The following is a 25,976-nucleotide window of genomic DNA, read 5'->3' on the forward strand; positions in this document are numbered from 1 at the left end:
CGTTTGGATTTGATATCCCGCTTTATCACTACGCGGGTGGCGCTGTGGGTAAAAGCCTCAGCGCCTAGGACTTGCCGATCGAAAGGTTGGCGGTTTGAATCCCCGCGGCAGGGTGCGCTCCCGTCGCTCGGTCCCAGCGCCTGCCAACCTAGCAGTTCAAAAGCACCCCTAAGTGCAAGTAGATAAATAGGGACCGCTTACTAGCGGGAAGGTAAATGGCGTTCCGTGTGCTGCGCTGGCTCGTCAGATGCAGCTTGTCACGCTGGCCATGTGACCCGGAAGTGTCTGTGGACAGCGCTGGCCTCTAGAGTGAGATGAGCGCACAACCCTAGAGTCTGTCAGGACTGGCCCGTACGGGCAGGGGTACCTTTACCTTTACCTTTTTATCACTACCCGAAGGAGTCTCAAAGCGGCTAACATTCTCCTTTCCCTTCCTCCCCCACAAGAAACACTCTGTGAGGTGAGAGGGGCTGAGAGACTTCAGAGAAGTGTGACGGGCCCAAGGTCACCCAGCAGCTGCATGTGGAGGAGCGGAGACGCAAACCCAGTTCACCAGATTACGAGTCCACCGCTCTTAACCACTACACCACACTGGAGGTGTGAACAAGGTAGCTTCTCGTCAGAACGCCAAGAGAACCTCGTTTTCCGAGTCTGCCCTATTCCCGCTTCTTGTGAAGTTGAAGTCAGGGAAAGGCAACCTTCCGTAAGCTGCTTTCAGGGTGGGAAGGAGAAAACACCCGAGAGTTTCTTTACGTTATAGAGGTTTCTCCAGAGACTTGCCTGTTATTTGCATTGTACGGTGTCCCATCAAGCCATCTCCATGTGAGGGCATCCTTTTTGAGCCCAATCCACACTCCGCTACTCGACTCCTTGGCAATTGTCTCAATGAATAGCTGCAAGCAAGAGAAACAGGAGGCCTGACTGGGACGAAGGACCCTTCCGGGAGGACTGTTCATCAATTTTCCGGCAGAAAGCTCACACAGGAGTGGGCTAGCTGTGTGGTACCTCTGGTTGCGAACGGGATCCGTTCTGGAGGCCCGTTTGCAACATGAACAGAGCACAACCCACGAAGAAATAAAGAAAATATTAAGAATATAATATCATGAAAGGCCAGAGGCATTCCTTTTAGGAATTTTAAATGACGATATTCCAAAAGACAAAACTAATTTTTTTCTTATACGCAATATCTGCAGCAAGAATCCTGGTGGTTAAGTACTGGAAAGGGAATCAGTTACCCACTAGGGCAGAATGGCTATGTAAGCTCTCAGAATACTTAGAATTAGCCAAATTGACAGACGTAATGAGACACAAACCAAAAAGCGAAGTAAAAAAAAGAATGGGAGTGCCTAAATGAATACCTCAAAAGTCAAGCTTCGAGGGCAGAAATCTGGCTGAGTCTGGAATAACCTTGTGAAGTGAAAGGACATGAAAGAAGGATTTATATCTCTATGGTATGTGGTATGTCCCACAGAGAAATTTACGGTCTGCAAATAAAAACATCCTAAAGATCCCAGGCCACAGAGAGGTTAGGCTGGCCTCAACTAGAGCCAGGGCTTTTTCGGCTGTGGCTCCAATCTGGTGGAACGCTCTGTCACAAGAGACTAGGGCTCTGCGGGACCTGACATCTTTCCGCAGGGCCTGCAAGACAGAGCTGTTCCGCCTGGCCATTGGTCAGGGCGCAGCCTGACCCCCTCCTCTGGCAACCCGCACAGGATTTTGCTTGATGGTTGCCATTAATCTGATTTTAATTAATTTTATAATGAATGTTTTTAGAATGTTGAACTATTTGACTGTTGTTAGCCGCCCTGAGCCCAGCTTTGGCTGGGGAGGGCGGGATATAAATAAAATTTATTATTATTATCATTATCATTATTATTATTATTATTATTAGGATCGAGATGATAAGGAAAACAGGAAAACAGGAAGACACAATGAGAGATAAAGGAGGTGCTGTGGGATTGGTGGAAGTCAATGTCTTGTTGTTGTTTTAGTTTATAATATTAACTTGTAAGATATGGATTTGGTTTGTTGTTGTTGTTGCTTTCTTTAGTTTTTGAATGTTGATTTTTGTGTGTTGTGTATTGTTATTTTTTGATATCTTTCGTGTTGTTGTTGTTTGGAAAATACTAATAAAATCTATTATTATTATTTTAAAAAGAAAAGAGCACAACCCGCAGCAGCACGTCTGCGCATGCGTGGGTTGGGATTCGCTGCTTCTGTGCATGCGTGTGACGTCATTTTGAGCATCTGTGCATGTGCAAGTGGCAAAACCCGGAAGTAACCCTTTCTGGTACTTCCGGGTCACCGCGGGACGTAACCTGAAAGAACGTAACATGAAGCAGACATAACATGAGGTATGACTGTACCGAGTCAGACCCTACACTGGCAGGAAGCCATGCCTCTCCAGGGTTTCAGAAAACGTTCCCAGCCCTACCTAAAGATGCCGCCAGGGAATGAACTGGGCATCTTCTGTTTGCAAGGTATGTTCTCTACCAATTGATCTACACCCCTGGCCACGCAAGGGCAGATGAAACCCTGGCTTCATTGAGCATGCGTTCAGATTTGTCCAGTGGCATAGCGTGGTGGTGGTGGGGGAACAGGATGACAAAATTGTTGTTGTTGTTTAGTCGTTTAGTTGTGTCCGACTCTTCGTGACCCCCGGGACCAGAGCACACCAGGCACTCCTGTCTTCCACTGCCTCCCACAGTTTGGTCAAACTCATGTGGGTAGCTTGGAGAACACTGTCCCACCATCTCATCCTCTGTCGTCCCCTTCTCCTTGTGCCCTCCATCTTTCCCAACATCAGGGTCTTTTCCAGGGAGTCTTCTCTTCTCATGAGGTGGCCAAAGTCTTGGAGCCTCAGCTTCAGGATCTGTCCTTCCAGTGAGCACTCAGGGCTGATTTCCTTCAGAATGGATCGGTTTGATCTTCTTGCAGTCCACGGGACTCTCAAGAGTCGGAGGAGACTCAAATTCAAAAGCATCAATTCTTCGGCAATCAGCCTTCTTTATGGTCCAGCTCTTACTTCCATACATCACTACTGACAAAATTATTAGGGATGCAAAATATCAACGCCTGGTGCTGCCGCAATGCAGCTGTGCTCTTCCGTCGCTGGACTCTGTTGAAAACAGCTTCTCCATGAGACCAGGAAGCGAACCTCTCCAGACCAATGGAATGATTCTTCTTTTCTTATCTCTGCGCCTGCGATCTCTTGGGTGACGTGGGCATCATTAGGCAGCCGATTACACACACACATTCTCTGTCTGTTTCCCTCCATAGCCCCGGGCTCTGGCAACCCACGCTACACCACTGGAATTGTATGCAGAATAGCAAGTCCATTCCCAACTAGCCAGAAACTGACCAGCACTTAGCTGTGATGGTTGCGGGTTTATTTTAGCCTGCTGTGGGCTTGAAACACTTCTGCAAAGCAATGGACTTCCTTCATTGAATGGCACTAACAGGGCTCTGCAGTTTTCTTAAAAGCTGAAAGCTGGATAAAGCAGTAGAGGAAGGCAGCCGAGTATTTCCTGCTTCTCGAGACAGCATTCAGTTCCATCTCCAGCTAAATTTGGCTCGTGACTGCTGCACAGATGCTCAAAATGGTTCTGAGTGCAAGCGGGAAGATTCTCAAGGGACCATGTGATCCCAAAGAGAAGATTCAGATGTTCTCCCACCCCAAAGGTGCATAGCTGTCAACCATCCCTTATTTGGCGGGAAAGTCCCTTATCCTAGCACCATGTCCCGCTGCTGTCCCTTATTGATGATGTCCCTTAAATTTCCTGAGTTTCAAAGGAAGCAGCTCCTCTCCCTCCCTCCCTGCCGGCCAGGGAGGAGGGAGGCTCCAACTATGTTGCTTGGCTGTGTTGCTCACCCAATAAGGAGTCTAAGAACAACTGGGGGGTGAAGCTTGCATGCCTTGTGCCGATCAAATCGGCCGCGTTGCCTGGGGACTCGCCTTTGCTCAGCGCTTCCCAGCGGAGAGGTGACGGTGGTTTTCCTTGCTGCATCCCCTTTGCCGGGTTGCTGCGCTGTGGGAACCACCGCTTGAGGCTTCGTTTGGCTGCTGGCTGGGCTTTCTGCCTTTGGCTCAGAGGGGCTCAGAAGTTGAACATAGCTGTGTTCGGAAAATCCCTTATTTTGGCTGCTGATCCCTTATTTTTGAGGCTGCTGATCCCTTATTTTCAAATCTGTAAGTTGACAGCTATGCAAAGGTGCCAACTCTACAGGGCTCTGGTCTCTTTGTGCACCCAATAAAATATTTACTCCCCGCACCCATATTTTCTCCTCCCCTCCATTCCGTCCTCCTTCCCTCGGGCAATCCCCCACCAAGCCGGGTACCGCTTTACTTTCCTGGGTTGCCTCCTGGCTTTTGGCACCATTTCTGAGTGTGCCTGAGCCGGAGCAGCCGGGGAGAGGCAGGCAGGCACCCGGGAGCAATGGCTGACCACTAGGAGTGGGCGAACGGGCAGTGGGTGAGCAGGCAGAAACTTCTTGCATGTGGCTGAGGGGCAAGAGTCGGGCAGAGGAGACAGGGAGGCCTGCACACAGTTGTGCATGGCAGAGGAAGTGTGGAGAGGTGGGTGGGGGGTGGGATTTGAGGTTTGCCTTTAAATCTCCCTCTGCTAAGTACGTAGGCAAGACTTCACCATGAGTCTTTACAAAGACACGGCTGCTCCTTTTGCGACATTTCCCTGGCAAACTAACTTGCCGATTCATAAACCCAAGAAAAAAGCACACCAAGAACTCTGGCCAATATCAGTTTCAGCAGTGAGAGGCGTCCCTACCCGCAAATCAATAATCAACTGTAACAAAAACTAATCCATTCAAAAGTATGTATTCTGACAAGGATAACAAACTCAAATAGAGATGTGAAGGTCTTAGTTTCAATCACTGAGCAGAAGTCAGAAGTCTGCTCAGATTGAAACTAAGACCATCACATCAAATCTGACTATTGACTAACATGAATTTATCTTTACTCATAAACTCTTATCTCTCATTCTGCAACGAATTATTGTGCTATACATATCTTTATGAGTTTGAGTTTGTAATCTCTGTTTGGGTTTATAATCTCTATTTGAGTTTGTAATCCTTGTCAGAATAAATACCGTATTTTTCGCTCTATAACACGCACCTGACCATAACACGCACATCGTTTTTAGAGGAGGAAAACAAGGGAAAAAACATTCTGAATGAAACAGTGGATGTATCATTTTTGTGCTTCATGCTGTGGCCACAGACATGTGATCTGATGGTGAATTTGGGGTGACCCAATGCAAAAATCCTGAGAATTCCTGTGGATCCATGCTTTGTAACCACGTTTTTGCACCATTGCAGCCCCAGGCAACAGTGGGTGTGTGATTTTTGGGGGGCAGGCTGTAGCCATGGACATGCTATGTGATCTGATGGTGAATTTGGGGTGACCCAATGCAAAGATCCTGAGGATCCATGTGGATCCATGCTTTTTAACCACATTTTAAGTGGGGAGGGAAGGAAAAACACAGAAGGGACAAGGAGCCCGAGAGGGGTGTGCAGAGAAGCAGCTGGCTAAGAATGCAGGAGAGGGGTATAACGGGAGGGAGGAAAGGAAGGCAAAAGTTTTCCCTCACCTACCCACCCAAGCCAGCCAGCTCTCTCTCTCTCTCTCTCCTTCCCTCCCTCCCTCCTGCATGTTTTCAGCAGCACCGGAGCACAGAGACGACACTCTGCTTTCCCCTCTGCTTGCCTGGAGGGGAGGGGCTTTCCCTGCTCTTTGTTCCGTTTGAGCAAACACAGCAAGGAAACAGAGGAGGGTGGGCAGTAAGACCCTGAGGCAGAATGCAGGAAAGCAGCCGCTTCCTCTTTTCAGGTTTCCCTTCTCCAAGACGCACAATTTGATTTTTGCCTGATTTTTTTTGCCATTTGGCTCCAGGGACCACACATTCACTCAATAACATGCACAGACATTTTCCCTTCCTTTTTAGGAGAAAAAATCTGCGTGTTATAGAGGGGAAAATACGGTACTTTTGAATGGATTAGTTTTTGCTACAATTGATTATTGACTTGCAAGTAGGGACCCCTCCCACTGCTGAAACTTATATTGGCCAGATTTCTTGGTGTGCTTTTTCCCTGGTATATTTAATAACAAAAACTCCAACTTATTTAATGATTCGTAAACCCAAACTGCTTTCTGATTATTTCCACAAGGTGTATATCAAGGGTCTCCACACTAAGGCCTGCAGGCTGGATGAGGCCTGAGGGACTCGTTTATCTGGCCTGTGGCGAACCCCGCACCCCGCTGCCCGCCCTTACCGGCACTGTGCTGCGTGGCCGCCCACTTCTGGGTCGGAGGAGCACCGAAAATAGCTTGTGCGCATGTACAAGCATTGTGCGCATGCGCAAGCATTATTTCCGGTGCACATCTGGGTCGGAGGAGGCCCATGCACATGCGCACAAGCTATTTCAGGTGCTCCCCTGACCCGGAAGTGCGCCGGAAATAGCCTATGCGCACAATTATGGGCACATGCTCCCCTGCCCTCTGGCTTGCCGCAAGAAAAAAAAAGTGGACATTTGTCCTGGTCCAGCGGTCCACAGTGGGTTTTCCTGGGGAGAGCGAACATGTGGATCACGGTCCTCAAACTTACCTCCTCTTCCTTCGTGACAATGGTGGGCAGTATTGTCTTTAATTTCTCACATTCACTCTGAGCGAAATCAAAACCCATTGGGTGCGAGATGAGGTAAAAGAGCCGGCCTTTGAAGGGCTGCCACCCGCCGTTGATCAGTTTAATTATGTTGTCTTGTGAGGAGAACCAGAAGCATGCAAGAGAGAGAGAGAAAGAAGGATATGTGTTATAAACTAGCCGGTCCATCTGTTTAACAACAACAACAACATAACAACAACAATTTATTATTTTTATTATTTATACCCCGCCCATCTGGCTGGGCTTCCCCAGCCACTCTGGGCAGCTTCCAACCAAATATTAAAATACCGTAATGCATAAAACATTAAAAGCTTCCCTGAACAGGGCTTCCTTCAGATGTCGTCTAAAAGTCTGGTAGTTGTTGTTCTCTTTGACATCTGGTGGGAGGGTGTTCCACAGGGAGGGTGCCACCACCGAGAAGGCCCTCTGCTTGGTTTCCTGTAACTTGGCTTCTTGCAAGGAGGGAACCGCCAGAAAGCCCTCGGAGCTGGACCTCAGCGTCCGGGCAGAATGATGGGGGTGGAGACACTCCTTCAGGTATACTGTGGACCGAGGTCGTTTAGGGCTTTAAAAGTCAGCACCAACACTTTGAGTTGTGCTTGGAAATGTACCGGGAGCCAATGTAGGTCTTTCAAGACCGGTGTTATGTGGTCTCAGCGGCTGCTTCCAGTCACCAGTTTAGCTGCTGCATTCTGGATTAGGGTGAGGGTCTTTGAATGAATGATGCCAATCTTCGTGTGTGTGTGCCAGTGCTTATGTTACTGTGCCAGCAGCCGGATTGGGAATAGTAGTGGAAAATCATCAAAAGTTCCTTTGCGGGAGCCAATGTGGTGTAATGGTTGGAGTGCTGGGCTAAAGCCTGAGAGGAGAGAGCTGGGTTCGAATCCCCACACAAACATGAAGCTCACGACCTTGGAGTCAGTGGCCACCTTTCTTGGCCTGGCCTACTTTGCAGGGTTGTTGTGAAGATGAAATGGGGAGAGGGAGAGGTGGACCAAGTGATAAAGGTGGCAAGACAATCCAATGTACAAATAAATAAAACGTGTGGAATGTTTAAGTTATAGGTTTAATGCACGTCAAAGGTAATCTTTGTGTTATACGAATTCTCAGGTTCCAAATATAAAATAAGCGTTCATAAATTTACAAGGCAAACGCATACATAAGTATATAAACCACGTGTCTGAAATAGTACAGGAGAGCAATCCTGAAGCCATTTTGACTCTCCCAGTCACCTCAAATTTTTCTCTGCAAGAAGGAAGGAAATGGGAAAACCTCTCCATTGTCTTTTGCTTACTTGACTTAAGGGCGTATTTGTGAATGAATAGGGTGAGCCTGTGAGCTGGACTCAGGAATTAAAGTATTAACCATCACAAAAGAATGGTCGGGCTGTCCAGGTAATGCAATCAGTGACAATTATCAGGTGTCCTGGCAGAGAGGATTTCTGCTGTAGACCACCTCCTTTTGTGATACATGCATGATGTTTTTGGGGGTGGTCTTGAGCTACAGGGTGGGCAATTTCAAAAGTCTATATAAGGGCTTGCACACCATTGTTCAGGGTTCTCCTCCTGCGTGTGGTGAGTGGGGACCCTGTTGCAACAATTAACAAAGATCAGGCTATACATATACTATATAAACAATAACTATACAAGCATACAGTGGTACCTCGGGTTAAGTACTTAATTCGTTCTGGAGGTCTGTTCTTAACCTGAAACTGTTCTTAACCTGAAACACCACTTTAGCTAATGGGGCCTCCCGCTGCTGCCGTGCCACCGCTGCGCGAATTTTGTTCTCATCCTGAAACAAAGTTCTTAACCTGAGGTACTATTTCTGGGTTAGCAGAGTCTGTAACCTGAAGCATATGTAACCTGAAGCATATGTAACCCGAGGTACCACTGTACTATAGGATTTCCTGCCTGATTGTATTGTGATTTTGCCACCTGAAGCAGCATTCATATACCTTTAATACAGCGGTACCTTAGTTCTCAAACTTAATCTGTTCCGAAAGTCCGCTCCGAAACCAAAGCATTCCAAAACGAAGGTGGCTTTCCCATAGAAAGCAATGCAAAATGGATTATTCCGTTCCAAGCTTTGGAAAACAACCCCCAAAACAGCAATTTAACATGAATTTTACTATCTAACGAGACCATTGATCCATAAAACGAAAGCAATAAACAATGTACTGCAGTCACACAATCAGTCCATCAGTAGCTGAACTGGGTTCTACAAAACAGAAGCGTAACACTCAAAACGGAGGATGTTCGGCTTCCGAAAGATGTTCGCAAACCGGAACACTTACTTCGGGGTTTGCAGTGTTTGGGTTCCAAGTTGTTTGAGTACCAAGGCGTTTGAGAACCAAGGCACCACTGAATCATGTAAAAAAACAACCAACCAACATCCCCTCAATCTTTCTTCATTCCTCCTGTGTGAGAACTCTTGGGTGTAAGGTTAAGAGTGAACACATATTTGAAACGCACATTATAACTCCAGCCATTAGTCCTAAACCAAATACAAGTCATTGCTGGGTTGGCCTTCAATAAATTCTCCATTTCTGGAAATGATGTTGGGAAACTGTGTATGTGCAGCTACTCACACAGAGGCAATTAAGGTTTGGCAAACAGCCAGAAGGCAATCTGAAGGAGTAAGTCTGCCTGGTGATAACAGAGACATGGAGACAGCTCCCTGATTGGTCAAGCTCTCTCAAGGGAGTGATAATTAGTGGCCTACTAACTGGAATGTGTTAGTTCAGAGCTCAGTGTTCAGAGTTCTATGCGTCAGTGTAGGAGTTGAGAGCGCTAGCTAAAGATCCGTGTTCTGTTCCTGTAAATAGTCCACTGTATATAATAAACACCTAACTACAAGTTCCTGGTTCCTGCTTCGTCTATCCTGTCTGCAGCCAAGATGCCAATTGCTTCCGTGGATTCTGTGTTTACCCTGCTAGGTCTGGCTAAGGTCCTGCAACTAGTCAGAAAGTTGAGAAACACCAAGAGGTTTTTACCAATAAATGAGGGGTGGGGGGAGAAAAGGCTTCCAGCTTGTGTCTCCCCCCGTCCCCGATTCTTCTGCAGACAAACTTACCAATTGCGACATTCACTGCAGTAGTCCTTGTCTTGATGTCGCGTAGAAACCCCGCTAAATTCTCTGCCAACCCTAGGATTTCCGTATCTAGAACAATTTGCAAAAGTGCAAGTCAGGGAGGTCTCAGGCAGTCGAGCATAAATATATAGAAAGGTTCCCGGGAGTGTGAGGTGTGTCTGTCTGCCGATTGCGTTGGGTACAAGCGACGTGGCCTGCCTCCAGTCCGGAGAATAATAAACCCGAAAAAATCCCCCTGTGTTGCAATACAGAACAATCTGAACAACATCAAGCAACACATAGGCTAATAATATATTGACAATATTTCTATAACCCTATCCAAACTGTTTCAAAATTCATAAGCAGAAGATATGTAATATGTGCAGGGAGTCACAAACTAATAAGAGTCAAGTAACTATTTCATAAAGGGACGCGGGTGGCACTGTGGGTTAAAGCACAGAGCCTGGAACTTGCTGATCAGAAGGTCGGCAGTTCGAATCCCAGCAATGGGGTGAGCTCCCGTTGCTCGGTCCCTGCTCCTGCCAACCTAGCAGTTCGAAAGCACGTCAAAGTGCAAGTAGATCAATAGGTACTGCTCCGGCGGGAAGGTAAATGGCGTTTCCGTGTGCTGCTCTGGTTCGCCAGAAGCGGCTTAGTCATGCTGGCCACATTACCCAGTGTGACGTTAACCTAAATGAGAGAGTGCTGGAGGGGAAAAAGTTAAATGGGTTGCACTGACAGGACCCAGGGGGGTGGAGTCAGTGGGTATATAAAACTAGTTCTGGGAGGAGTTTGTTGGGAGTTGTGGGTGGGTAGTTGGTTGGATTTCATGGGTTGGCTGGTTGGGAAAGGTAGTTGGTAGGAGCCAGAGTGGTGTAGTGGTTAAGAGCGGTAGTCTCGTAATCTGGTGAACCGGGTTCGCGTCTCCGCTCCTCCACATGCAGCTGCTGGGTGACCTTGGGCCAGTCACACTTCTCTGAAGTCTCTCAGCCCCACTCCCCTCACAGAGTGTTTGTTGTGGGGGAGGAAGGGAAAGGAGAATGTTAGCCGCTTTGAGACTCCTGAAGGGGAGTGAAAGGCGGGGTATCAAATCCAAACTCTTCTTCTTCTTCTTCTTGGTAATAGAGAGACAGTTAGGGCAGTTGGTCCTTGAGTGTGGGGTGGTAGCAGAGATAGAGAGAGGAACATAAGAATAAGAAAGTAAAGAGGAACACCGTTTGGAATGCTGTACAAGTTTTGTTTTATAAATCACACTCTTCTTTACTAATTGAAAAGCTGACTGAGACTGAAGTGAGTTTACCAGGGAGGACCTGGTTGGTGGCAGCGGATTAGTGGCGAACGGGTCAATAGTCCGTGAGATGACCGGGGGGCTCCGTATGAATGCCACACCCAGAAGCTGTGCACCAACTCCCTCGGCCAATAAAGCGAGATGAGCGCTGCAACTCCAGAGTCGGTCATGATTGGACCTAATGATCAGGGGTCCCTTTACCTTTACCTTTACCTTTACCTAACTATTCCATAAGCAGAATGATAAGAATGGTATGTCACTATAAAGAATCACCGAAATTGAGGCCAAACACCTTTCCACAGTAAATATTATATCCAAAATGCTGTCTAGAGTGAACTGGAGCACGGTGGAGTTATAAGAACAGCAACACAGAAGTGAGATGGTAGGCGCGCTAAAAGTCACAAAAGGTTGCTTCGAGCACAGCAGCAGACAGAACAGTTCTTCCGGGCTAGCGAACTGTTCCAATGACAATTCTTCATCAGCTGGCGATAATATAAAATGAAATCCATTACATTCAAATACAGTCATACCTCGGGTTACAGACACTTCAGGTTGCGTTTTTTCGGGTTACGGACCTGCCAAAACCTGGAAGTACCGGAATGGGTTACTTCCGGGTTTCGGCTGTCGCGCATGTGCAGAAGCGCGAAATTGCAACCTGCTTGGCGCTGCGGGCTGCGAACACTGCAGGTTGCGAACACGCATCCTGCACGGATCACGTTCCCAGCCCGAGCGTCCACTGTACAATGCAGAGAATGATATGACAGGCCTGCATATGAACAACCAATAAGAAATACATACCAAAATAAATCAAAGGTGCATCAAAGGGCCATGGATCAGCGATCACTTAAAAGTGTACTAAGTGGATACTGTAGACTCCGCCATGTCCGAAGTCTGTTTTGGGGGCCCCATCCGACCTGCCGGCCTGTTTAAACTGGCCTCTGTGGCAGTTTATTTCCTGAGGTAAAATCCCAACAACTTCAATCCTAAAACAACTTTAAGGCAAACAACTTCAATCACCCGAAAAAAAAGGTCAACAACTTCAACTTTGGTCGGCCCTCACGCATGTTCACTTCATCAAATCTGGCTCTCTGAAAAAAGTTTAGACAGAACCCTAGTTGGATTATAAAGGCTACCCACTGATGCAACGAATCACATAAAATCGGCCCTGTGTGTCTGTCAGGGAACTGACATCTAAAGCGCCGCAGGTGCAAAGGCTCCCTGAGGTTGAGAGAGCAGTAGCAGCGGAAGAGGGAACCAGTAGAGGGCGAGCAAGAACTCCAAGGGAAAGTGAGTCGGAGGGATGGCTCAGAGACGCTTCAAGCGAAACCAGTGGGGAGGTCTCAGGACCTCCTATAGGGACACCCACACCTCGACGGAAACTGTCACGCCGAGAGGCCAGACGACGTGTTTCCGTTAAGGAGCTTTTATGTTGGAAACGTTTCCGAAAGCAGCCACTTTCGGATTCTACTAGTGATTGACGCAGCCATGCTGGAGGGGCTCCGTCACAGGCAGAGGTTTGAAAACCTGATCAAACTCTGAGGGACTTGCATTTTACGCACAAGCAGCTCATCGTCCCATCACAGCAATCCGAAAGTCACCGAAAGCCAGCTTGTGCAGAGAGAAGCATCATGAGCAACCCAGCCGGAACCGGGGGTGCAGGAGCAGCTGGAGGGGGTCCAAGCCTGGAAGAAAGGTACAGAGCGTTGGAGATCCAGTTGGCGCTGCAAACGGCGAGGCTTGAGGAGAGGAGGGCTCAGGATGCAGAAAAGGGAAAGGAGAAAACCACCCCGCTCGCCAGAAAGGTACCAGGATTGGTGCAGAAATTCGGGGGGGATCCCAGGAACTATCATGCCTTTAGAACAGAGATGCAATACGCTCTAAACTTGCAGTTTGATGACTTCCCCGACGAGGAATCGCGAGTGGCGTATGTGATTGGCCATCTCGAATCCGGGGCGAAAGATTGGGTTAGACCCCTGATGGCAGCGAATAATGAGATCTTAAAGGACACGAGGAAGTTTTTTCGTGCCATGGACCTGATGTTTTCCAGCGATATTGAGCAGGGGGTGGTGCGAAGGCAGTTAATGGCTTGCCAGCAAGGAAGCAGATCTGTCCGTGAGTACTGGACTGAATTTACTATGCTGATTCATAAATTGGGGTGGGACCTATCGGCGGAGCCCATCCAAATGCTTTTCGAAGAGGGGCTTTCTTCAACCGTCAAAGATGAGCTTTCCCGGGGGCCCAGGGCGGAGTCTATGGACCAATTAACCAAATCTGCGCTGGCCATAGGAGCGCGCCAGGAGGCGAGGGCTTTGGAAAGGCGGGAAGGGAAAGGAGACCGTTGGAGGGAGTTCCGCATTCCAGACATTCCAGAGCCATCTTTCCCGCCGGCAGAGCCGATGGAAGTTGGAACAGCGCGGGCGCGCGCAGTTTCAAATCCCAGTGAAGGGCGGAAGAAGGAGGGAAAGAGCGCCAAGAGATGTTATCTCTGCCAACAGCCAGGGCACTTTGCCAGAGTCTGCCCACAAAGAAAGGAATGGCAAGGGATGGCAGGAGCTGTTGGGGGAAAGGAAGAGGAAAGCAAGGAGCAAGTAAAAGCCAACGCCTGGCTGCCACCGTCGGGGCACAGCAGCCAGGCCAAAGAGCAATGAAAGTGCCCATGCCAGAACCTCCCAGACCTGCTTTAGTGATAGAGGTGTTACTAGAACTGCCAAACGGACACCCACTAAAGGTCAAGGCGCTTTTGGATTCAGGCAGCTCCTGTAATTTCATGAGTAAGGAGTTTGCAGCTGAGCACCAGATACAGACCATCCCTTTAAGTAACCCCTTGCAGGTGACTACGATTGACGGCAGAGAGCTGTTGGGGGGAGAAGTTAGCCAACAGACTGTCCCGATGATAATGAGAGTGGCAAGGCACACCGAACAGATAGCGTTTAATGTGGCCATCCTGGGAGGAGCGCCCATCATTTTGGGGATGAGCTGGCTGGCGCTACACGATCCGCTAGTGGGCTGGCATCAGAGGGTGGTCTCCTTTGGGTCAGCGCATTGCCTAGAACACTGCAAGGAGGGGAAGGTCTCGGGAGGAGACAGAGTCACCCTAGCGGGGATGGAAGTGATGGGCAAAGGGAAGGTGCCCCCGCAATACGCAGATCTGAGCAACGTATTCAGCGAAAGGGAAGCAGACAAACTGCCACCGCATAGACCCTTTGACTGTCAAATCAACCTACTCCCAGGGGCCCAACTCCCAGTAGGCAAGCTGTACGCCATGTCAGACAGGGAGATGCAGGAGCTGAGGGAGTTCATTGACAAAAACTTGAAGCGAGGTTTCATCAGAGAGTCCCGAGCGGTGGGGGGCAGCCCAGTGTTTTTTGTGGACAAAAAGAACACAGACAAACCGAGACTGGTGTGTGACTTTAGGGGCCTCAATGCAGTGTCGGAGCCCCTGGCTTTCCCTATGCCCCGAATTGACGACATTTTGACCAGAGTAAGGAAGGGAAAGATTTTTACAAAACTGGACCTGCGGGGGGCGTACAATCTGATACGCATAAGGAAGGGAGATGAATGGAAGACCACCATGTTTACCCCTTTGGGAGCCTTTGAATACCTCGTTATGCCCTTCGGTCTACAAGGGGGCTCCGCCTGTTTTCAAGCTTTTATAAACCACGTTCTGGGACCTTTGCTCTACAAGAATTGTGTGGCCTTTTTAGACGACGTGTTGGTGTATTCGGAAGATGAGGAACAGCATGTGAGGGACGTTCGAGAAGTGTTGGGCAGGCTGCAAGCCAACCAGCTGTGGGTGAAACTGGAGAAGTGCCAGTTTCATACCAAGGAGGTGGAATTCCTGGGGTACCGCTTGTCAGACAAGGGATTGGCCATGGATCCAGGCAAGGTTCAAGCGGTACTGGAATGGAAGACACCGAAGACCAAGAAGGACGTGCAAAGATTCTTGGGGTTTGGGAACTTTTATCGGAAGTTCATCAAGAACTTTGCCCACTTGACGGCGCCCATCACCGACTGCCTCAGCAGCAAGAAGAAATTTGTTTGGACGGTGGAGGCGGATCGAGCCTTTGAAGAACTGAAAAGGGCTTTCGCCTCGGAAGAACAACTTCTGCATGTGGATTTACAAAAACCCATGAGAGTGGAAACAGATGCATCCGACCGGGCTATAGGGGCGGTCCTTCTTCAACCGGGGAGGAGTGCGTCGGAGTGGAGACCGTGTGCATTCTTCTCGCGGAAACTGAATAAGTCCGAGAGGAATTACACGGTGTATGACAGGGAACTACTTGCCATTCACGAAGCATTCCGGAGGTGGAGACATTTATTAATTGGGGCACAACACAAGGTGCAAGTGTGCACCGACCACAAAAATTTAGAGTATTGGAGAACAGCTCGAGTGCTCAACCAACGACAAGTGAGATGGGCACAGGAATTCTCCAAATTTAACTTTGAGATTTGTTATGTGCCAGGCCCAGAAAACGTCAGGGCGGATGCGCTCTCACGCAAACCAGAATATTGGGAAGGGGAGGAGGTGATCGAAGAGAGACATGTCATCCCGGAGGACCGCTGGGTGTGTGGGGCGGCGCTGGTGGGGCAACAGGAACTGGTGGAGGAAACGGAAAATGATGAATATGCCCAGGATAAGCTCAGAGGTCTCAGGGGGGAGGGCGAGAGCCCCGGAGGTTTTGAGGAAAGAAATGGGGCATTGTATTACAAAGGGGCACTGTATATACCCGAAGGTGAATTGAGGGGGAGAGTACTCAAGCAGTTGCATGATAGCCCCACGGCGGGACATTTTGGGCAACACAAAACCATGTGGTTGGTTACCAGGGAATTTTGGTGGCCTAAGGTGAGGGAAGATGTAAGGGAGTATGTAAGAGGGTGTGACCAATGTCAGCGAGCCAAAGGGGAAAGAAGGGCGCCGGCAGGGTTATTAGAACCTTTACCCACACCAGAACGGCCTTGGGAAGCGATATCAATAGATTTTATGACGGATCTGCCAAGGTCCAAGGGGAAAACAGCCATCATGGTAGTAGTAGACCTGTTAACTAAGATGTGCCATTTTGTAGCATGCTCACATGCAGTCACAGCGGAAGAAACGGCGAAGTTGTTTGTGGAACATATCTTTAGGTTGCACGGGGCTCCCTCGAGGGTGATCTCAGATCGAGGCAAACAATTTACTTCCAGGTTCTGGAGGAAGCTCATGAGCTTGCTACACGTGGAAGTTAATTTTTCAACTGCCCGGCACCCTGAAACCAACGGGCAGGCGGAAAGGGCAAATGGCATTCTTCAACAATATCTTAGGTGTTATGTCAATGACAGAGAGAACGATTGGGTCGAAAAGTTGGCGTTGGCAGAATTTGCCTACAATAATGCGGAGAATGTGTCCACAGGGATGAGTCCCTTTTTGGCTAATTACGGGTGTCACCCCAGGGCATTTCCAGGGGAAGGAGGGGAGAGATGGAGCGTTCCAGCGGCTGAACATTTTGTAGAAGAGATGGAAGCCATCCATCAGCAGCTCCAGCTCAACTTAGAAAGGGCCAAGGCACAATATAAGAAGCAGGCAGACAAGAACAGAAGGGAAGGTGAAACCATAAGGGTGGGGGATCAAGTGTGGTTGTCAACCCAAGGGTTGCCGTTCAAAGGGGGTTGTAAGAAACTGAGGCCCAGAAGATTGGGACCCTTTGAGGTGATTCAGCAGGTCAACCCGGTAGCTTTCAAACTCCGATTACCCAACCACATGAAATTGCACCCAGTGTTCCACAGGTCGTTACTGTCACCATACAGGGGGGGACGTGAAGGGGAGCACGTCAGGGGACCAGCCTTGGAAGAGAGGGAACGCCGCAACCATGTAGCGGAAATCCTCGATTCCAGGTGGAAGGGTAATCAGGTGGAGTATTTGGTGGCGTGGGAAGGGGAACCGGAGTCAGAAAACACCTGGGTAAGTGCAGAGGAAGTCAATGACGAGGTTTTAACAGAAACGTTCCACCAAAGGTTCCCGAGGAAACCTCAGCCTATAGCAAGGTTTAGGAGGGAGTATTTCGGCACCACCGATGAGGAAGAGGAAATGGAAGGGTTCACGGAGTCGGAGTTGGAAGATGGGGTGGACTCTGATGACGAAGAGTACCTAGAGAGTAGGAACAGCAACAAGTGGAAGGAAGTGTTCGCGACGTCGGAAGATGAGGGAGGTTCTTTCAGGGGTTTTACCTCCTCACCGCCAGTAGGAGAGGAGACGGGAGGGGGTGAAGGGGGCCCTGGAGGGGAGGTGGATGTCAGGGAACTGACATCTAAAGCGCCGCAGGTGCAAAGGCTCCCTGAGGTTGAGAGAGCAGTAGCAGCGGAAGAGGGAACCAGTAGAGGGCGAGCAAGAACTCCAAGGGAAAGTGAGTCGGAGGGATGGCTCAGAGACGCTTCAAGCGAAACCAGTGGGGAGGTCTCAGGACCTCCTATAGGGACACCCACACCTCGACGGAAACTGTCACGCCGAGAGGCCAGACGACGTGTTTCCGTTAAGGAGCTTTTATGTTGGAAACGTTTCCGAAAGCAGCCACTTTCGGATTCTACTAGTGATTGACGCAGCCATGCTGGAGGGGCTCCGTCACAGGCAGAGGTTTGAAAACCTGATCAAACTCTGAGGGACTTGCATTTTACGCACAAGCAGCTCATCGTCCCATCACAGTGTCTTCCAACTACATGATCCTATGACAAGCGGGCACACCCCTCTCTGCCCCCTCCCCACTTCAGCCCACCTGCTGAGCCACCAGGGGCGTCTTGCCCATAGAGGCAAATGGCTCAGGTTGCCAGGGCTCCACGTTCTGCAGGGTGCCAGGGAAGAGGTGGAGGCTGGATGCGGTGCCTCCTGGCATCAGCTCACCGCCCTTGCCCGCCTCGCTGAAGCAGCGCCGCGCCCAGAGCCTCTGGCCTCTACCCCGCTGGAGGAGCTGCCCTCCAGCCACTGTCCACCTCCTCTAGCCCCACAAAACACCATAAAAAGGTCAGCAACTCTGGGAAACGGGGAGGGATCGCGCTGGAGGGATCTTTGCACCACGGCACCAGATATAATTAAGACGGATGGGGGTGTTGGGATGGGTCCAGGGAGACAGCCGGGCGAACTCCGGTTCTTGGAACAGCATCTATCGAGCCTCAGAAACCTTCAGAGACTGAGCCCGCTCTAATCAGCACAGTGAATAACTTTTCACAACGGAAGTGGCGGACAGAGACATGTGTAAGCATATTTACAGCATTTTATGCAGCAGCAGGACAAAAGAAAAACATGTTTGCTTGCCTTTGTGTCAAAGCAAACAGCAGTATAGGCAAAAGCAATATGCAATGGAAGTTCCCAGCAGACTGTGCTGGAAGGAAACAGACATGTGACATGCAACAATCCATACATCTGTTCTAAAGGTGGAATGGAACTATATCCTAACAGGGGGCAGTGGTTGGGGGCTTGGTGAGAGTGGCGGGTGGGCAGGTAGGCGGGACGCGGGCATTCTCGCGGCAAGACACCTCTTACCGTTCAATGCATCAAGGGTTTGATTGTGACTGACGAAAAAGACCCGTATAGTTTTCGCAGCGTCGATGTTGTCCGATAGCTGTATGACCCGTTGCTCATCTGTTGTGGAGGAAGGCAGGAAAGATAGGCTGCTATAGCACAGGGGGCACATCCCAGGCGAGACTGGCAGCTTGGGCATCCCTTGCCCCCCACCCCACCCAGATGGCCAGAGCTGACACCAGACTTCAACCCCGGCGCCTCTTTGCAAGGTCACAACTCAGTGTGGGAAGCAGACTGCAGAGAGGACATCAGGATTTGTTTATTTTTCTGTCAATAAATTTTCATCAATTTTCCACAGTTACGTTTTCACAATTAAAAGCAAACGTTAGCCCACATTTCTATCAGATCTAGATTTATGCAGACACATTTTCACTAACCTTCTCTTTGAGATGCTTTGAATCTTTCTTCCCTACCCTCTCCTAGTTCCTTATGCAAACCAAGTTCTGCTGCATTTCCATACTTAAAACTTTCCCAATTATTATTTCCCTTAATTTTATCTAATTTCCTGCTAGATGCAAGTGTTTACTTAAAACCACGTCAATGTACCAACTTGTTTGCAGTATTTTTGCACATAAACAATAGACGATTCCTACTCTTTTTAAAAAACTTATTGTTGTCATAGTTCAGGGATGTCCAACCGCGATCGAAATGTAGACCCTTGGGCTCATTTTCCTCTGTGGGGAAATAAATAACTATAATTTGCACCCGTGCTGCTTCCCTCCACCACAACTCGATATCCTTTACTGCATAATCTTATTTACCTTGTGTCCTTATATTGATCCTTTTATATCTATTAATAACTTTACCTTGAATTAGTTCCTCTTTACACACTTATTCTATACATATCAATGTGTTTTCTTTAGAACAGTGTTTTTTTCATATATTCCTCAAAATATTGCCATTCCTTCCTTAGACTGATTTCTTATGGCTGCCGTTAGTTTAGCTAATTCTATACATTCACATAATCTACTTATCCAATCTTCCTTTGTGGGGATAGTATCCCCTTTCTAGTTTCTAGCAAGTAATAATCTGGGTGCGGCTGTAGTATATAAGAATAATCTTTTCTTATCCTGTGGGATGTCTTTTCCTAAAATCACTAATAAATACGCTTGCGGCTTCTTTTCTACCGAAATTTTAAACATTGGGAACACATTTTCATTAGGTTTTCCTTGATGGTAGTACAGGCGGTAAATCTAATATCCAACCTCCAAAGTCTCTCCCACTGGTCCATCTGAATTGTATGACCGATACGAACTATTTGAAGAGCAATTGTAATCAACAAATTACGCCAGTAGGACTACAAGAAGTTTTGTAAGGAGAAATTTAGGAAGCATTGCAAAGTAGAGAAAGAATAGAGATATTAGTTATGAGTTAAATGTAATTGTGGAAGTAAGAAAGGTATATTTAGTGAACAGATTGGAAAATTTTCAGATGTGATTGATGGAAGTAAAAAAATCAGGGTATAAGATATGAAAGTATGTTTAATTGCTGTTGAAAATGATATGTCGAAAAATGAGTAAAAAATTATATAAAAATAAAAATAATAATTGTATGGCTGATGTCCTGGGCCCATTTTATCATAACATCTTGTTCGTCTTTCAGATCCCATTCTAGTAGTAAGTCATGAATTTTAGATAATAATTTCTTATTGGTTCTTAATAGAACAATTTGCAGTTTAGAGTCTTCTTTTCCGAAACCTATTTTTTAAAAACCCATATTAAATACATTATTTAACTGGTGATACTGGAGCCAATGGGTGAGGTGACTGCAGTTACAAAAATAAATATGAAAAGTAATTGGGCAACCTAGAATCAATTATTAAAAGAAGAGCAAGGAGATTTGAAATTAAAATGATTGTGGCCTTTTTCTTCAAGGTGTGTTCCCCGCCTTGCCCTACGTTGGAGTAAAACATACTTATTCTGAACAGAGGTAAACTTACAGTTATGGTACAGCACACTTGAGCCGATTATCATCAACAAACAGAGCCAGAATGTATTCGTTGCTCCCCTTTTAATTTTCTGGATAGCTTCCTCTTTTTCTAAAGGGAAGAGAGGGAATGGAAATTAATCCAGCGCCACCAGTAGCAAATATGCCCCTCTCATCAGTTTGGCAAGGCTATCGGAGACAGTGTGGAGCAGTGGTTACAGTGCTGGGTGAGGACTTGGGGTTCGAATCCCTACTTCGCCGTGAACTTCACTGGGTGACCTGGAAAGGGCCGTGGCCTGCTCTCAGTCTCACAGGGTCGTTGTGCAGATTAAACGCATAGCAGGAGGAGGTCCAGCTCCGAGGTCCTTCTGGCGGTTCCCTCCCTGCGAGAAGTGAGGTTACAGGGAACCAGGCAGAGGGCCTTCTCAGTGGTGGCGCCCGCCCTGTGGAACACCCTTCCACCAGATGTCAAAGAGAAAAACAACTACAGTGGTACCCAGAGTTACATACACTTCAGGTTACAGACTCCGCTAACCCAGAAATAGTGCTTCAGGTTAAGAACTTTGCTTCAGGATAAGAAGAGAAATCGTGCTACGGCGGCGCAGCAGCAGCAGAAGGCCCCATTGGCTAAAGTGGTGCTTCAGGTTAAGAACAGTTTCAGGTTAAGAATGGACCTCCGGAACGAATTAAGTAGGTAACCAGAGGTACCACTGTACCAAACTTTTAGAAGACATCTGAAGGCAGCTTTGTTTAGGGATGTTTTTAAGGTTTTATGTTTTATCGTGTTTTTAATTCTGCTGCCCAGAGTGGCTGGGGAAACCCAGGCAGATGAGCGGGGTATAAATGATGATGATGATGATGATGATGATGATGATGGACGACCCCTTGAGCTCCTTGGAGAAAAAGCTGGGGGCATAAATGCAATAAATAAATGAAATATCCTGTGGGAGACCATGTAAATGAGGAAGAGACAGCCAGCTTCCAGGGCCGGATTTAGGTCTGATGAGGCCCTCAGCTACTGAAGGTAATGGGCACAGTGAGATGGGCGGGGTATAAATAATAAATTATTATTATTATATTATTACTATAGTATCCTTTGAAAGGCGTGCTTTCTGGATTTTGAGATGTATGTGAGAACGTGCATCTTGCGTAACGTACGGAATAGATTCCATTCAAGGCAACCGCTTGCAAAAATGCAACTCTAAGATTCTTTGATTACCCTATTTTTTGCTCTATGGGACTCACTTTTCCCCTCCTAAAAAGTAAGGGGAAATGTGTGTGCGTCTTATGGAGTGAATGCAGGCTGCACAGCTATCCCAGAAGCCAGAACAGCAAGAGGGATTGCTGCTTTCACTGCGCAGCGATTCCTCTTGCTGTTCTGAGATTCAGAATATTGTTTTCCTCCTCCAAAAACTAGGTGCATCTTGTGGTCTGGTGCATCTTATAGAGCGAAAAATACGGTAGGTGCACAGGATACAGACCACGTTGATCTTTTTCTTCTTCAGTTAATTCTTTTTCCTCTCCTTCTACTTCCTCTTCTACCTCTTCTCCTCCTTCTCCTTCTCCTTCTCCTTCTCCTTCCTCGGCTTTTTCACCTTTTTTCCCACCTTTTTTTGCTTCTGCCCCTCCTTTCTTTGCTTTCTTATCTGCAAAATAATGTCTATTTTAGAAGAAGCCAGCAACACACACCAGAATTACAAGCAGTCGAGTAGTTCTGCCTTCTCTCTGTCACCCAATACCATTTCTCCATTTTCTCCAAGTTGAACACCTATCACTTGCTTGTTCTTCCTCTTCCATCAGACATAGCTGAGGAAACCTTTTATTATTTTCCACCTCTCTTGCAAGCCTGAGCTCATTCTGAGCTTTAGCCAGCCTAACTTTCCCGCTGCAACTGCTGGCTACTTGTGTATATGCCACCTTTGAGATTCCTCCTTTCTTCTATTTCTTATACATGGAGCTGACCTTGAAAGCCCTAAATGGCCTCAGCCCAGTATCCCTGAAGGAGCGTCTTCACCCCCATCGCCCATCCCGGACGCTGAGGTCCAGCTCCGAGGGCCTTCTGGCAGTTCCCTCCCTGCGAGAAATGAGGTTCACGCGAACCAGGCAGAGGGCCTTCTCAGTGGTGGCACCCGCCCTGTGCAATGTCCTCCCATCAGATGTCAAGGAAATAAAGAACTCCCTGGCTTTTAGAAGACATCTGAAAGCAGCCATGTATCAGGAAGTTTCCAGCATGAATCCAGAACATTTTTATGCATTGACGCGATGTTAAGCACCACCGCAATATGGCCCAGCTCCTTATGAGGTTCGCTGGGCTTGAAGCAATGATTCTTCAACATCAACTTCATGTTGTGCGGATGCCTGATTATCGTCTTCCAAAGCAACTACTCTATTCCAAACTTAAAAATGGAAAGCGTAATGCTGGTGGTCAACAAAGGAGGTTTAAAGACTGTCTCAAGGCAAATCTTTAAAAATGTAGTATAAACACTGACAACTGGGAATCACTGGCCTGCGAGCGCTCCAGTTGGAGAACAGACTTTCCCAAAGGTGTCGTGGGCTTTGAAGACACTCAAACTCAGGACACAAGGGAGAAACGTGCTAAGAGGAAGGCACACTTGGCAAATCCACACTGTGATCAACTCCCGCCCAGTAACCTATGTCCCCGCTGTGGAAGGACGTGTGGAGCCAGAATTGGCCTCCACAGTCACTTACAGACTCATTGTTAAAACCGTGTTTGTGGAAGGCAATCTTACTCGGCTACGAGGGATCACCAAAGAAAGAAGAATCTTGAAAAAACAGGACATGAAATCCTTGGCAGAGCAGCTGGCTGTCTAGGCCGGGCACCCACAGAGCAGATTTCTCACCCCCTTCCACTGTCTGTTCCTGAACCTGGTATGGGCATAATAATAATAATATTTTATTGTCATTGCCCCCTCTCGGGGACAACGAAATTATACATACCTACTGCAGGCATCCTTTCATGTTCTCTGTAAAACAAGAAGGGAGAATATCAGTGTGCAGCAGACTTAAGGTTATAAGGACATAGGAATGACCTGGGATGGATCTACCCTTGTGGTTTATAACGTTAAAAAGGCGTTATTTAAAAAAATGCCTCTTGTGGTTAACAAGACGAAAACTTTGCTACAGAAGATGTGAGCCAAGAAACAATGGCTGATTAGGCCAGGGGTCAGCAAACCTTTTCAGCAGGGGGCCGGTCCACTGTCCCTCAGACCTTGTGGGAGGCCGGATTATATTTTTTTGGGAAAAAGAAGAACGAATTCCTATGCCCGACAAATAACTCAGAGATGCATTTCAGATAAAAGGGCACATTCTACTCATGTAAAAAAACATTGATTCCCATGGATTGGACGGAGAATAAAGATGGATAATATTAGTTTTGAATTTGAAAAATACTGAAAATGCAGAGACATGAATAAGGACGATTATCTCTAGACATCTGGAACATGGGAAGTCAAAATATATTTTTTTTATATAATTGGAATATATAATTGGTGTATTGTTCCCCGGGACATTGTCACCATGTCCCGGGGAAAGTCCAGACCAGAAAATGCCGGATGTAGAAACAAGGTGCAACCAAATTGTACCCGCTTCCTCATCCACCCGGGTCCGGAATGGTTGCCAACCCTCGCCCTGGAAAGGTAAAGGTAAAGGGACCCCTGACCGTTAGGTCCAGTCGCATACGACTCTGGGGTTGCGGCGCTCATCTCGCTTTATTGGTGGAGGGAGCCGGCGTACAGCTTCCGGGTCATGTGGCCAGCATGACTAAGATGCTTCTGGTGAACCAGAGCAGCGCACAGAAACGCCATTTCCCTTCCTGCTGCAATGGTACCTATTTATCTACTTGCACTGGTGTGCTTTCGAACTGCTAGGTTGGCAGGAGCTGGGACTGAGCAACGGGAGCTCACCCCGTCGCGGGGATTCAAACCGTTAACCTAATTGTACCCGCTTCCTCATCCACCTGGGTCTGGAATGGTTGCCAACCCTCACCCTGGCAAAGAACAGAAGAAAAACACCCTTGTGGAACAGCAGGCACATTCGGGATTTTGTGACTGTCAAGAGTCCAGGTTCCTAGCTTGATAACACAGTAAGTGTAGATCAGGGGTTGGCAAATATTTTTAGCCGCGGGCCAGTCTGCTGTCCAGCAGACCTCTTCGTCTTCCATGCTAGGGGAGAGGACCTCAAAGCGATTGTGTATTTCTAAACAACCAGAGCGAACCCTGGGCCTCCTACTTCTTTGAGTCACGTTTCTCCATATATCTGGCTCCTGTGTTGGTGAACTAGCCTCCTTCTCAGGGGAGTCCCCTGTCTCCTCCTTGGTGGAGACGGTGTGCTCTGTTGCTTCCAAGAAGAGCTCCAGCTCTCTAATTCTTTGGAGCGTAGCTACACGTTCCTCCAGTTGCCGGACTTTGTCTTCTAAGAGGGCAATCAACATGCAATTGCTGCAGGTAAAGCTGCCTGCAACCTTTGGCAAGATGGCAAACATTGCGCAGGAACCGCAGGCGACTGCAGCTGTTCCCTCACCCTCCATCTTGAGAACGTGTCATTGGGGGTGGCTACAGTGGTCTTCCATCATAAAAAGCGTGAAGACAGGACAAATAACTCTCCCCCCCAAAAAACCTAGGTCTCCCCCAACAAACGTTTGAGACTAGCTCCCCTAAATCTCTACTTATGTATGTGACTACAGCTGCCAGATGCTATTGGCCCAGAAATGGAAAGAAGATAAAGTCCCTATAAGAGAAGAATGGCAGATGAAGTTAATGGACTATGCCGAAATGGCTAAAATGACCGGAACAGTCAGAAATCAGGAAGACCAAAATTTTAATAACGAATGGGGGAAATTTATAATATATCTTAAAAACCCCTGTAAACAGTTAAAATCATTAGTAGGATTGGAATATCACTTGTAGTTTAATGGTGAATTCTGGACACAATGTAAGAGGCAAAGGGTTTGGATTATCATAAAAGATGCAGGAGGAAATGATAAATAATAGGACCCACAAAGGGGAGGGTGGAAGTCCAGGAGATTCCTTCGAATCTGGTTTTTATGATTTATGTTGGATATATCTCTGTAAAATTTTAATTTGAAAAACCAAATAAATAAATTTTAAAAAAGAAAAGAAAAGTAACAGGCCGGCTGGCGTTTGGTGAGTTGGAGTTGAATGCCTGTATTTTGCAGGTGGGAGTTTCCTGGGTTGAACCCGGGTTCGGAGACCCAGAAGAAGGGTCTTGGGGGTTATAACTGGGAGAGATCTCCTTTCTCTAGAGATTTTGGGGAGCTGTTTCCAGCAGTCCCTGGGACAGAGATCACCAGTGAGCTGTCTTTCAAGGCGATTTCCCTCCCTCCACGTTGCCCCATTGGTTACCTTGGCGCATTGATGGATCGATCCCCCTTTGCTCTGCCTCCGGCTCTTCCGGCAGACGCCCCTCCCTCCAACGGCTTCGACCACCT

The 25,976-nt window shown here is 47.8% G+C and overlaps 1 protein-coding gene across 1 annotated transcript; it reads right to left on the minus strand.

Moving 5' to 3' along the window:
- Positions 1–734: 734 nt before the first annotated feature.
- LOC309378785 (uncharacterized protein) lies at positions 735–25,976 on the minus strand. Its single transcript, XM_081927453.1, has 8 exons — positions 25,891–25,976; positions 23,468–23,493; positions 21,991–22,155; positions 20,523–20,621; positions 18,545–18,643; positions 9,753–9,839; positions 6,621–6,772; positions 735–893 (listed from the first exon to the last, which is right to left on the minus strand). Exons 2-8 carry the CDS (start codon positions 23,478–23,480, stop codon positions 750–752), a joined length of 759 nt encoding a protein of 252 aa, XP_081783579.1. The 5' UTR covers positions 23,481–23,493; positions 25,891–25,976; the 3' UTR covers positions 735–749.

This window comes from Podarcis melisellensis (assembly GCF_964234715.1).
Source record: "Podarcis melisellensis genome assembly, chromosome: 10".
NCBI classification, from domain to species: domain Eukaryota; kingdom Metazoa; phylum Chordata; class Lepidosauria; order Squamata; family Lacertidae; genus Podarcis; species Podarcis melisellensis.

Excerpts from the sequence above, each read along its gene's own strand:
- LOC309378785 (XM_081927453.1), bottom strand. Across the intron at positions 18,644-20,522 it reads AAGTGTGCTGTACCATAACT|ATGAGCAACGGGTCATACAG; the intron begins GTAAGTTTACCT and ends CCTCCACAACAG. Across the intron at positions 6,773-9,752 it reads TGCAGTGAATGTCGCAATTG|ACAACATAATTAAACTGATC; the intron begins GTAAGTTTGTCT and ends TCTCCTCACAAG.